Source organism: Corythoichthys intestinalis, chromosome 2, assembly GCF_030265065.1.
Source record: "Corythoichthys intestinalis isolate RoL2023-P3 chromosome 2, ASM3026506v1, whole genome shotgun sequence".
Taxonomy (NCBI): domain Eukaryota; kingdom Metazoa; phylum Chordata; class Actinopteri; order Syngnathiformes; family Syngnathidae; genus Corythoichthys; species Corythoichthys intestinalis.
Window position 1 is genome coordinate 25,317,285 of NC_080396.1, and position 14,456 is coordinate 25,331,740.

The window sequence follows — 14,456 nt, forward strand, 5'->3', positions numbered from 1 at the left end:
TGCCCGCTTGTGCAGTCCCTGTTTTTTCACCTCTTTTATCAACACCATCGTCGTTTTGGGGCTTTTTGAAAAAACTTCGGACACTCAGTTGCCTTGACATTTTTCAGAGTAAGGTCAACGACGTCATGCATCAAGAAAGACAATAGCTAATTAATATGCTCACTCGCCACCCTGTGGTCTGGGGTGTGAATTGCAACCTGTCAAAATGACAGGTGGACTTCAGTTTTTTCCGTCACCATTTTAAAAAATCGGTCAACGACGGAAAATATTCGGTTAACGCGACCCCTGGTTAGGAGGTACATATAAGTGACCGATCTACAGACACAATTTTTTTGATTTTGACGTAATTTATTTAAAAGCTTAAAATATGCGAGTGAATATATTTATTATATTTAAGTTTTTTTTTATAACTAAATATTAGACATCCATTAATAATTCTAAGCTAAAAATGATAGACATTTCGAGTAATAAATATAATTACATACCTTCTTTTTATGGCTGGGTTGAAACAAAAGCGGCTGTGCTGTGGCTGTAAACGGGGGTCTACAGGGTAAAACGGAGAAATTAAAAATAGTTCGAGGGCATAATGTGCCATGAATCTGCTATGGCAGCATATACTGGTCCTTCTAAAAAAATTAGCATATTGTGATAAAGTTCATTATTTTCTGTAATATAAACATATAAACATTAGACTTTCATATATTTTAGATTTATTACGCACAACTGAAGTAGTTCAAGCCTTTTATTGTTTTAATATTGATGATTTTGGCAAAAAAGTCAAGAAAAAAAAATCCCTATCTCAAAAAATTGGCATATCATGAATGGGTACTCTTAAGAAGCTACTAACCTAATCGTCTGAATCAACGAATTAACTCAAAACACCTGCGAAAGATTCCTGAGGCTTTTAAAAACTCCCAGCCTGATTAATTACCCAAAACCGCAATCATGGACAAGACTGCCGACCTGATTGCTAGCCAGAAGGCCATCATTGACACCATCAAGCAAGAGGCTAAGACACAGAAGAAAATTTATGAGCGAATAGGCTGTTCCCAGAGTACTGTATCACCTCACCTGGAAGTTTGTGGGATGGAAAAAGTGTGGCAGGAAACACTACACAACCAGAAGAGGTGACCGCACCCTGAGAAAGATTGTGGAGAAGGGCCGATTCCAGAGCCACCATGCACAGGCGTGTGCTGGAAATGGTTTTTCCCCATTCCCCAGGTCAAGCCACTTTTGAACATGAAACAGCGGCAGAAGCGCCTGACCTGGGCTACAGAGAAGCAGCACTGGACTGTTGCTCAGTGGTCCAAAGTACTTTTTTCAGACGAAAGCAAATGCATGTCATTCAGAAATCAAGGTTCCAGAGTTTGGAGGAAGACTGGGGAGAAGGAAGTGCCAAAATGCCTGAAGTCCAGTGTCAAGTACCCACAGTCAGTGATGGTCTGGGGTGCCATGTCAGCTGCTGGTGTTGGTCTACTGTGTTTTATCAAGGGCAGGGTCAATGCAGCTAGCTATCAGGAGATTTTGGAGCACTTCATGCTTCCATCTGCTGAAAAGCTTTATGGAGATGAAGATTTCTTTTTTCAGCACGATCTGGCACCTGCTCACAGTGTCATAACCACTGGTAAATGGTTTACTGACCATTACTGGCATTACTGTGCTCAATTGGCCTGCCAACTCTCCTGACCTGAACCCCATAGAGAATCTGTGGGATATTTTGAAGAGGAAGTTGAGAGACACCAGACCCAACACTGTGGTAAATGGTGTTATATAGCGCTTTTCCACCTTTCAAGGCGCTCAAAGCGCTTTACACTATCTCGCCATTCACCTACTGGTGACGCAGCACCAGGAGCAACGTGGGGTTTAGTATCTTGCGCAAGGATACTTAGGTGAGTTCATCAGGGTGAAGAATCGAACCCACAAGCTCTGGGTTGGGGGACAACTACTCTACCACTGAGCCACGCCTTTATATGAGCTTAAGGCCGCTATCGAAGCATCTTGGGCCTCCATAACACCTCAGCAGTGCCACAGGCTGATTGCCTCCATGCCACGCCGCATTGAAGCAGTTTTTTCTGCAAAAGGATTCCCGACCAAGTATTGAGTGCATAGCTGATAAAATTAATTGAAGGTTGACTTTTTTTGTATTAAAAAACACTTTTTTGTATTGGTCAGATGAAATATGCAAATTTTTTTAGATTGAGATTTTTGGTTTTTCTGGACGTTTTTGCCAAAATCATCAATATTAAAACAATAAAAGGCTTGAACTACTTCAGTTGTGTGTAATGAATCTAAAATATATGAAATTCTAATGTTTATTATTACAGAAAATAATGAACTTTATCACAATATGATATATTTTTTAAAAGAACTAGTAGACATATTGCTCTATCAAACACAACAGTTCTTTTGGCTTAAAATACAGCAGTTTATTTTAAATAGGGGTGCAAGAGCAGAAACTGCTTTTTCAGCCTTGTTTGTGCTTTCCGCCATTTGAGTTTTTAAAAAATTGCTCATGGCAAAATACGTGTGGGCTATTCTAATGGTTAAATTGGATGTCAAATGGGGACCGCAAAATATTGTCCCATGGGCCACAATTGGCATTATGTTTGAGACCCCTGTTCTATGTGAATGTGATAAAAAATACTTAAGAAAAAATACTATTATAGCATTAAAGGGTTATTGATGATTAAGGTAAGAAAAAAAAAGTATCATTCGTATTTAAAGTTACCACAGTATAATTGCTCTGCATGCATTCATCCATGTTGATGGATTGTTCTTCACATGTTAATAGAGGTGCACACGACCTTTATGCATTCCCTTTTTTAGAGTCTTCAGGTGATCTAAAAAGCATAAAGTATTTTTGGAATCTGGGACAAAGCTGGAGTACTTAAAGAAAACATATGCAATCGAAAACAGAACAATTCATTTTCAAATCGAAACTTTCTAGCAGTCGTTATGAGAGACACTCTAACCACTATTTTGGTGCATGTGCAAACTGTATTGGTTTTATTTTATCTGTTTCAGTATCTGGAGACAACTGGTTTTATTTTATTTGTTTCAGTATCTGGAGACAACTCATTTTAAGCTCTGGCAGAACATTAAAACTCCCCTCAAACTGTGAAGCTGACATGCTAATTACCAGTCAAATGTGCTTGCCAAGAGAAAAGACAAATAAAAAAAAAAGTATCTTGCCTTTTAAAATGTGTGAAGGGTGTAAAGTATCTTGTGTAAATACCTTGAAGTCACTAGGGAGATAAAACATTCATCCCATTGTTGAAAAGCCGCTTGCGTGCACACTGAAACACGCCATTGGTACGCTGAGTCACACGCTAACAAACTTCCCATCTGGAGAGTCTGATGACATGATTGGAAGGCGGCGCACGATTCTAATTCGGGCCGTGCTGCCTTGAGCCCTCCCCCTGTGGTGTCAGAGATGTTGCCTCACCACAGGGGCGCCCGTCCCGACAGTTAGGCGAGACATCACAGAAGAAGAACAACATCGCAGTAAAAAAGACAAAAAGACTGGTAAAACTTTTACTTTTACCGATTTGGTAACCATGAGGATTAAGCAGTGATTATTCCTGAATCAGGATGCAGTGCTGTGTGCTGAAAGCTACAAGGAGATAAACAGGTGGAATTACATATTTATTTTGTGGATATATACGTATATAGAGGTGATTTTTACTGGGATACTTTCAGATGTTACAAAATGCGCTCACTCCTTGGTTGTCTCTCGCTCATATTGAAAAAAATAAAATTCCAGGTGCAAATTAAGAAGTACCAAATGCACAATCAATTTACAAGTTTTTTTTTAATGTCGTAAAATACTCCTTAAAGTAAAGAAAATGTCACACAAGTAATACAAACAGTTGCTTCCACCAGAGGATTCAGAATAAAGGCAATTATAATTTTGGTGTGGTGTAAATGAGAAATGTTTTACCATACCTCAAGAAGTCATTTGTAAAGTTACACATTGATATTGTTGGATGAGAAGGCCTCAGTTTCTGCTCTAAAAACCAAGACTTTCTGTGATGTTCCTTTATACCCAATTACGACTGCAAGCTTTTTTTTTTTTTACATGCCAGCAGGGTGATTCCACACAGCAAAAGGTCCTTGCATTCCGCTTAAAAAACAACTGTCTGATAATATTGCAGTGTTTTTTACAGTGTGGTGACAGCACACCCCACACTGTAAATGATAATATACAACTTGATTGAATATGATAAGTGAATCAAACTCAATTTTCATCAACCCGTTGTGAATATAAATTTCTAATAAGCAAGTAGTAATTTGGGGCTGGAAAACATGCCTAACTTGATGTACAGTATCTCGGATAAGTCAAATTAGAAAAAAAAATTTGTACCCAGTAAAGCTAGGTAAAAATATCATCTGGCGATATATTATGATCATTTATGTCCCATTATCAAGTATCAATACTTTTTTTCTGTGTATTGATACTAGAGCTGAAACGAATACTCGAGCAACTCGAGTTTAAAAACTGATCCGACTCCGAGTAATTTTATTCACCTCGAGGAATCGTTTAATTTTGCCAGCTCTAAGCATCACCTTTTGCCCGGACTACTTTTAATGCAGGACAACGCGCTGACGTCACGTGCGTAGAGGAAGAAGCAAAAAGAAAAAGAAAAAAAAAAAAAAAAAAAAAACCAAAAAACAAAACAAAACTTACTGCAGCCGACAGCCGCTACAAACTACGCCGACTTTGCTAAAAACTCCGTCCGCATGATGCTAGTGTGGTAGCAGGTAATGTCCGATGCGTCTCATAGATATCTCATGCATTTAGGACTAGATGCGAAATGACAGACTCTGCCGCGTTTGGGCAGCGTTAGTAAACAGCCGCCATCTTTGAGCAGTAGACTTCTCATTGCTGATAAATATAACGTTACTGTCACTCGCTCACGTAACGTTAGCTCTTCGGAGGGCTAGGTTTCTATTGATTATGACCACTGTCGATTCGTGGCTAACGTGTCTTACATACAGGCTTTATTTAATCTGTTAAAACACAGTGCTGTAGAGTGATGAGGGTGTAAAATTAAAACATAATAAAGCTAACTGTCAGTTTTAGCTCAGAAGTCATTGCTGAATAAAACACCAAGTAGCACTGGTCCCTAAAGTGCTCCAATACAGCAGGTATCATTAATTTATTTTGAACACTGCGAAAACTCAAAATCCTATCAGTACTTATAGTTTAGACTAATTTAAAACTTAACTAGAACTTAAAAATAGCTTGACACAAATGGAAATTAAATTGAAACACGTGGGAAAAACACGTAGCTTTCAAGTGATGTGTGTTATCAAGTGTAATTACATTTTTAGGTAAGAAATATGTTTTTTTTTTTTTTTTTATAAGATCTAGAAGTTTTTTGAGTGAAAGCAGTGAATTTTTTTTTCTAGTCACATCTTAGATGCAATTGTTGGCTGTTTTCAACAATGTACATCGAAAATAAAGACATTGATTGACTGAAAATGGTTCAATATTGGATTAAATGTCTTTTTTTCTCATGTATATTTATAATTGCTCTTTATACAAAAAAATGTTTTATCCGATTACTCGATTAATTGATTGAATTTTCAGTTGATTACTCGATTACTAAAATATTCGATGGCTGCAGCCCTAATTGATACTGTAAATACTACTAATGTGCTGTGCCAACAGAGCGCCGGCAACAAGCCAACAAACTAGAGATGTCCTGATCCGACCACTCATGTTCCTCCTGCTTTTCTTGGTCCACAGTGCGCTGGAGTTTGCTTGTTAAAGTTAACAATGATTGACAAGCATTGAAGCTTTGATCTTGCCAGAGAAGCCTGGGTTCGCTACCTTGAAAGAAGCCACATGTGTCAATCATCGTTAGGCTTGTGGAACACTAGCGGTAGTGTGCTGTGGCAACTTATTGTGTGTGTGTAAGTGTTCTTAGCAGCATGAGCGAGTGGACTGATTCAATGAAGCATTTAAAACAAGTATTAAATGACAAGTATTTTTCTACGTTATTCTTGTTTAAAGGTAATTCAGTGAGACTAACATGGATAAAACTTTTTTTTTTTTTTTTTTTTAAACATTTTTCTTCCTAATTTTGGATCGGGACTCTGTATCGGCAGATTCTCAAAATTAGGTGACTTGGACTCGGGTGCAACAATATGCGAATGGGACATCCTTACAACAAACCGTTCAAATCTGCCAAACCGCTAGTGGGCAACATTGGGCTACTGCAACTAATAACAGCCCAATAAAGAGACAATGCTGCATGGAAGAAATGGCTGTTATATTGCACATTTGAGTTTTGTTTACATGTTTTTTTAAAATGTGAAGTGTTTTAAATAGTTTTTTCTATTTTGCACAGGAACAGTTGCTGCAACAATGCACTTTTTCAATGTAAAAAAAAAAAAAAAAAAAAAGAATAAATGTCAAATGGCATCTAGTTTAAGTGGAGATACATGCCTCAGTGTTTTTATAAATTTTAATCGGTAATATGTTGCCATAGTTGAAGTATCGCAATACGTATCAGATCGCCAAACAGATATTGGGATACGGATCGGATCGTGACAAAAGCGGATGGTCCCATCCCAAATACCTGATGTTCTTTGGACGTTCTTTCAGATATGCGCAGATCTGCTGCGTCTATTTGGTGCTTTTCTGACACCAAAACATTCCTGCATATATCCATGGTGAACAGCGCCGTCAACCACAGCTCTCTTCAGCACCTTCATTTACTTTACTTACCGTGGTGCGAAAAAGTATCTGAACCTTTTTAAATTTCTCACATTTCTGCATAAAATCAACATCAAATGTGATCTGATATTTGTCAAAATCACAAAGATGTAAAATCAGTGTCTGCTTGGACTAAAACCACCCAAACATTTATAGATTTTCATATTTTAATGAGGATAGCATGCAAACAATGACAGAAGGGAGAAAAATAAGTGAACCTCTGCCTAAGGAGACTTAAAGAGCAATTAAAACCAACTTTTATCAAACAGCTTAAGTCAGGTGTTTGCCCAATCACTGATGAGTGGTTTAAAGCTATCCTACCCACTATAAAACACACACCTGCTATGAATTGTCTTGATGAGAAGCATTGTCAGATGTGCATCATGGCTTGGTCTAAAGAGCTGTCTGAAGGCCTGCTATCAAAGATTGTTGATTTGTATAAAGCTGGGAAAAAAATACAAAACCATCTGTAAAAGTCTGGGTGTTCATCAATCTACAGTCAGAGAAGTTGTCTCCAAATGGAGAGAGTTTGGCACTGTTGCTTCTCTCCCAAGGAGTGGCCATCTACCAAAGATGACGCCAAGAGCTCAGCGCAGAATACTTAGGGAGTTAAAAAAAGAACCCCAGAGTGTCTGCTTGAGACTTACAGAAATTACTGGCACTGTCCAATAGCTCTGTGCACACATCAACTATATGTAAAACTATGGCCAAGAATGGAGTTCATGGGAGGACTCCACGGAAGAAGCCACTGCTGTCTGCAAAAAAAAAAAAACGTTGCTCGTTTAATGTTCGCAAAAAGGCAATTGGACACTCCATAGAGGTTTTGGCAGAATATTTTGTGGAGTGATGAAACCAAAGTTGAATTGTTTGGGAGTAACACACAACGTCATGTGTGGAGGAAAAAGGGAACAGCAACATGATTTGGGGCTGTTTTGCTACCTCGGAGCTGGACAACTTGCAATCATTAATGGAAGGATGAATTCAAAATTTTATCAGGATATTTTGCAGGAAAACCTGAAGCCGTCTGTAAGTCAGTTGAAGCTAAAAAGTGGATGGATGATGCTACAAGACAATGATCCAAAATACAGAAGTAAATCAACTTTAGAATGGTTTCAGAAGAACAAAATATACGTTCTGTAGTGGCCAAGTCAAAGTCCAGGCTTTAACCCCATTGAGATGCTGTGGCATGACCTAAAGACAGCGATTCATGCCAGACATCCCAGGAATCTTACTGAACTACAGCAGTTTTGTAGAGAAGAATGGGCTAAGATTAGTCCTGATCGATGTGCCAGACTGATCTGAAGCTACAGGAAGCATCTGGTTGAAGTTATTGTTGCCAAAGGGGGGTCTCAAAATATTAATTGTGATGGTTCATTTCCCCCCCTTTTGTCATTGTTTGCATACTATCCTCATTAAAATATGAAAACCTATAAATGTTTGTGTGGTTTTAGTTAAACCAGACACTGTTTTTTCATCTGTGTGATTTTGACAAAGATGAGATCACATTTGATGGTGATTTAATGCAGAAATTTGAGAAATTCCAAAAGGTTCAGATACTTTTTCATACCATTGTACTTCACATCGATTTGGTAAGTAAAATATTGTAGCGACTGTTATTTATCTGTTCTGCTGCAATGGATGATGGGAAGTTGTGGCAACTACGACTGAGGTGATTGCTGTTGTTATATCATGAGTGTTTTGTTCAAAAAAGTATATTGTGTCTTGGGGTCGTGCGCTTTATGGGGCACAAGTAGCAAGGAGCAAATGTTAAAAACAAAAGCCAGTCTCTGTCATTCTTCTCCACATTGTTCGCCACAATATTTACTTACCAAATCAGTGTGAAGTAAGTATAGGGCCTGAAGAGAGCTCTGGTTATACTATACAGTATAAGGTTATACTACTGACTGTTCATTTCACACCAAGCATGAACAAAACATTCAGCAGCGTGTCAAGAGCCAAAGTATCTTGTGTCTTAAATGCATTGTTGAGCATTTTAAAATAGTTTAATTCCCCTGAATTAATACATTGAGTGTCCTCGCTTCATTTATTTGGGGGGATTGGGTCACAACCGTTTGAAAATATATTATTAATTGAATTAGTATGTGCTGTTTATATTGTAGAAATATTTCAGGTACAAATAAGTTAACTTACATATGAGAAATGAGTAGCACGAAAGCTAACTAAGGTATTACTTCAGTACTAGAAGCTCCTAATAATTAAGTTACTGTAATTTAATATATTCTGGTCATTTTGAGAACAGCAAACTCAAAAATAAATAAATTATTGTAATTGAATTATGAAGGTTAATTTGAGTCCTTAAAACTTGAATAATTAAGTAAATTGCATCAAATTAATGTACGTAACATACATTACATTATCTAAGGCAGCAAATTTGCACTCTTTTTTAAATTTTTTTTTTTTTAAGGTAGTCAACTTATATTTTACAGTGTCCCTATTGCTGAGGAGTCATTTGATGGTGTATTTGATTAGTTTAAAACTCAGGAGTGGCTGCACCATTCACTTCTATGAACTGACAAACACAAATGAGCGAAGTTCCCCATAGTTTGACTGGGATTACAGCAATACGGCAATTTCCATAAATGTTTAATTTATACTGAGCATGTGTCATTCTGCTCCTCTGTTATAATTATGTATTATTACAATGTTTGGGCCTGACTCAGTCGAGATAGAATCTTGTAGTGTGTGGCCCCGCAGATTTTGTAAATCCTGTAGTGGAAGCATGTTTTGATGATCGGAATCGGAATCTGGGATGATCCTCATGTAGTCTTGCATGCTATCAGATTTTAATGCCCAAAAAATCTTATAGTGTAAGGCCACAATAACTGTGATTTATTACACTGTCATACAAACTAAAGATAAATTAAAAAACAGTATACAATGCAATATAATAACTGAATACACACTAACAGTTATTTTAGAAATACACCCCTGTGAAAGCATTTGAGCAAAAGCAGACACAATTCTCTGTAACAAGATCTCAACTACATTTTAATCTAATTAATTATTACGCAGGTGTCAGACAGACAGACATAAAAAGAGTGTTGACTAATGAGAAAAGGCACTTTGTTTGGCTTGTTTGCCGTGAAAAGCCAGCCTCCTTGCCTGTTTCTCGATCGACTCCTTTTTCTATTGCCTTTGTGTTGCCTCTGAACGTCTGCAATATACAATGATGACCTCCTGCCTTCACACACTGTGTGAGTGTGTTAGCATCAATTGAATTAATGTTTTACTTAAGTGGAAATAAGGAATATTTAACCATTTTGAAAACAGGAAGTCGGGAGTGGCAAGTGAGTGAATATTTTAATTTTGTATAATTGTGAAATAGCAAAATTTGTGTTATTGAAGAATGATTGTAGTCCGAGCCTCCATGATGTGTCAACACACGAATTGCCAACACCTACTAGCTTGGCACCGACACCACCGACGGCCAATTAAAACAAAGAGTTGAAATCCAAAAATTGAATATTCCAATTGGATCCAGTCCGCTGCATATTAATGAGAATCCACACTTCTGCTTGAAAGGTGACTTTCTTGGCATTTTCAATGCAAATTGTTGTGCAAATCTGGTAAATGGCATTTAAGGTTATAAAAAACAATGTCAAAAAAATTGTGCCAAAGAACTTCCCAACTTCATTGAATTTGGGGTTTGTGAATCAGACGGGCTGTTTTGTTGGTGTATGCATATTAATCAAACTGCAACATCATGTGACATGACCTTCCATCTTCTGGTCCCTCTTTGGACCCTGAATCCTTGTTAGAGTATTTTTAAGTGAAGATGAGGGCTGACAGTGGTTGTTTGTCATCGCAACACAGCAGCTTTTTATCAGCATCGGGCATGCATTAACATGCATTCCAAAAGGTTCGAGGGGCAAGACATGCTCAGGCCAAAACCAGCTACCGACTGTCATGTGTTATATTTGTTCTTTGCACTGCAGGAATTGCTCACAGGGTTAAAGATATTGCACTTTATACTGGTAAGTCAATGCCTAGACCCCTTGGTTCTCAGTGACATGAAGCCAAGGAAGCCCACAGGAATAAACATATGCTAGTTCTCAAAATACACCATAAAAATACTCTTATATGCAACTGTTGTTGTCATCATATTTGTCCGAACAAATGTAGTTTTAGTTATACCTGGCATTTAAAGTGGACAACAAACTGCATGAACAATTTTGATCTAATATTTTTTGATACACTATATTTGAATGCTTCTTGTGACAGTGTCATAAGACTGTTATAATCATGATATGGCACCAGTCATGAAAATGAATGAATGCCTATGAGGGCTGTCATTGAGTGTCATGTAATATCTATGGGTTGGAGTTAGGGTTTAGGAACTGTTTTAGGGTTACGATCCAATTTACGAAGAAAGAAAAGATATCTGTGACTCATCGTCAGTTGATTCTAAGCTGAAGCTCTTTGGCCCTAACCACAGGTACACTGAAATACATTAAAATCCCAACAGGGGAGTCTTGGTTTGTATTTTCACCCCCGCCATGATCAACTAAAAGGTGAAACAGAATAGGAAACACCTGTCATGGTTTAGCCACTCCAATGATGGCCATGGATTGGCCAAGACAAAACTGGGCCTCTGCTTTGCTGTAACACCTCTATTGATCTGCGAGTGGCTGCAAATCACAGAAACGCGGAAGGAGGCAAAACTAGTGAAGGATTCCTGCTGACATTCCAGACTCACATTTAGTTTGGAATATATTACACAAATATTAGCTAACACACACACACACGCACACACCCATTTGAGCGACATAATCACAAAGGGCATTCAACGTACACAGCCCACACTACTGTATGTATAAAAGAAAATCATCTGCCGACGAATTCAATTACTTCCATTCAGGGATGAGCCACAATCCTGACAATGACCGCAATCTGCGCAATTAAAGCAATTTAAAGTGATCCCAAGAATGGAAACTCCTCTTTTGAATTCCTCGGAAAGTGCACTAAATATGTCATTGTGTTGCTGATGGTCTTACTGAATTATTCCCTCTTTGTGCATTGCATTTCTTTAAAAAGAATGATAATTGCATTAGTAATTGCATGTTGCGCAGATATAATAACAAATCAGATTTTCACTTTCACAGTGAAGCTGCATCGTTTTTCCTTGTTGTACCGCTCTCGTCCTGATTACACAGTGATGTCGGCAAGTGGGAGTTTTGGGCTCCCACAGTTGCTCGGTGATTATCTGACCTCATGCTGGGTCCAGTGATGGCAAGAGGACTCCCCCCTCTCTGACCTTGCTCACCTTCCGTTGATCGCTCTGTGTTATGTGGCCACAGTGCTTTACTGATGATCTCATACTGAGTCTTGGCGCTGTCAGCGTTGGCGCAAGGTGGGAAGGACACCGTCAGGAATCTCTCAACCCTCTTTTTGTGCTTTCCTCTAAATGCTTAGAGTTGCTCTTGCAACTCACTTCCTGATTTACAGGCACGGCAACACACCCATTTTGGGGACTTGCTTAGGTTGGAGTGCAGACCTGCTGTGTGGGCTCAACAGCTGCAGGATGGCTAAAGCAGTTTTAAGACGCTTTAATTTGAATTTTAAGATTTTGTTTTCTAAATAAATTACATTGTGCATGTTTGAAGATAATTGTTGAAAATATATGCAAAGAATGACATTTATCTATTGCCCTTATTTTAGGAGATACAGCGGGGCAAATAAGTATTTAGTCAACCACCAATTGTGCAAGTACTGCTACTTGAAAAGATTAGAGAGGCCTGTAATTGTCAACATGGGTAAACCTCAACCACGAGAGACAGAATGTGGGAAAAGAAAAAAGAAAATCACATTGTTTGATTTTAAAGAATTTTTTTCCAAATTAGAGTGGAAAATAAGTATTTGGTCACCTACAAACAAGCAAGATTTCTGGCTGTCAAAGAGGTCTAACTTCTTCTAATGAGGTCTAACGAGGCTCCACTAGTTACCTGTATTAATGGCACCTGTTTTAACTCAATATCGGTATAAAAGACACCTGTCCACAAGCTCAGTCAGTCAGGCACACTCCAAACTCCACTATGGCCAAGACCAAAGAGCTGTCGAAGGACACCAGTGACAATATTGTAGACCTGCACCAGGCTGGGAAGACTGAAACTGCAATAGGTAAAACGCTTGGTGTAAAGAAATCAACCGTGGGAGCAATTATTAGAAAATGGAAGACATACAAGACCGCTGATAATCTCCCTTGATCTGGGGCTCCATGCAAGATCTCACACCGTGGCGTCAAAATGATAACAAGAACAGTGAGCAAAAATCCCAGAACCACACGGGGGGACCTAGTGAATGACCTACAGAGAGCTGGGACCACAGTAACAAAGGCTACTATCAGTAACACAGTGCGCCGCCAGGGAATCAAATCCTGCACTGCCAGATGTGTCCACCTGCTGAAGAAAGTACACTTCCAGGCCCGTCTGCGGTTCGCTAGAGAGCATTTGAATGATCCAGAAGAGGACTGGGAGAATCTGTTATGGTCAGATGAAACCAAAATACAACTTTTTGGTAGAAACATAGGTTCTCGTGTTTGGAGGAGAAAGAATACTGAATTGCATCTGAAGAACACCATTCCCACTGTGAAGCAAGGGGGTGGAAACATGCTTTGGGGCTGTTTTTCTGCAAAGGGACCAGGACGACTGATCTGTGTAAAGGAAAGAATGAATGAATGGGGCCATGTATCGAGAGATTTTGAGTGAAAATCTCCCTCTATCAGCAAGGGCAATGAAGTGGAGACGTGGCTGAGTCTTTCAGCATGACAGTGATTCCAAACACACAGAAATCTTGCTTGTCTGTAGGTTACCAAATACTTATTTTCCACTCTAATTTGAAAATAAATTCTTTAAAAATCAAACAAAATTGATTTTTTTTTTCCCACATTCTGTCTCTCATGGTTGAGCTTTACCCATGTTGACAATTACAGGCCTCTCTAATATTTATATATATATATATATATATATATATATATATATATATATATATATATATATATATATATATATATATATATATATATATATATATATAATATTTTCAAAACCAAAGGTGCTACCAACCTAAAGCCAAAACAGGCACCTACCTTATCCATATATGAGTCTGCATGAGCAGTGGCATAAAAAAAGTTCCAGGATCATCACCTTGTCCAATGCAGATTCTTAACTCTTGACACCTCGTCCAATGCAGATTCCTGACTCTTGACAAGGTGATGATGCTGTAACTTTTGTTTGGTGCTGTTCCAGTGAGATTTACAAAGATGACCTGAAGAAGACATCAAAATTCCCTCAGTCCTTGATGATATAGGGCTGCATGTCAGGCAAAGGCACTGGGGAGATGGGTGATGTTAAATCTTCAATGTATGCACAAGTTTACATTGAAATTTTAGAAAGCTTTCTTATCCCTTCGATTGAAAAAATGTTTGTCATTTTCCAAGATGACAATGCCTCATGCCAGAGAGCTTAAACTGTTAAAGCATTCTTTGGAGAAAGACAAAGACAAGACTGTCAATGTCATGGCCTGCAAATAGCCCAAATATCAACCCTATTGATAACCTGTGGTGGAAATTGTAAAAAATGTTCCACAGCAAGGCTCCGACCTGCAAGGATGATCTGGCAACTGCAATCAAAGAGAGTTGGCACCAAATTGATGAAGAATACTCATCAAGTCCATGCCTCAGAAACTGCAAGCTGTCATAAAAGGCAGAGGTGGT

The 14,456-nt window shown here is 38.4% G+C and overlaps 1 protein-coding gene across 2 annotated transcripts in view; it reads right to left on the reverse strand.

Moving 5' to 3' along the window:
• Positions 1-14,456, reverse strand: part of LOC130930964 (receptor tyrosine-protein kinase erbB-4-like) — a 428,601-nt gene that overhangs the window by 2,431 nt on the left and 411,714 nt on the right. The window contains exon 27 of one of the 2 annotated variants that reach the window (XM_057859366.1): positions 486-543. The exons of the other annotated variant lie outside the window; for it this stretch is intronic. Within the exon in view, the coding sequence (XP_057715349.1) occupies positions 486-543 (58 nt within the window). The remainder of the gene's footprint in view (positions 1-485; positions 544-14,456) is intronic. 2 annotated transcript variants of the gene reach the window in all.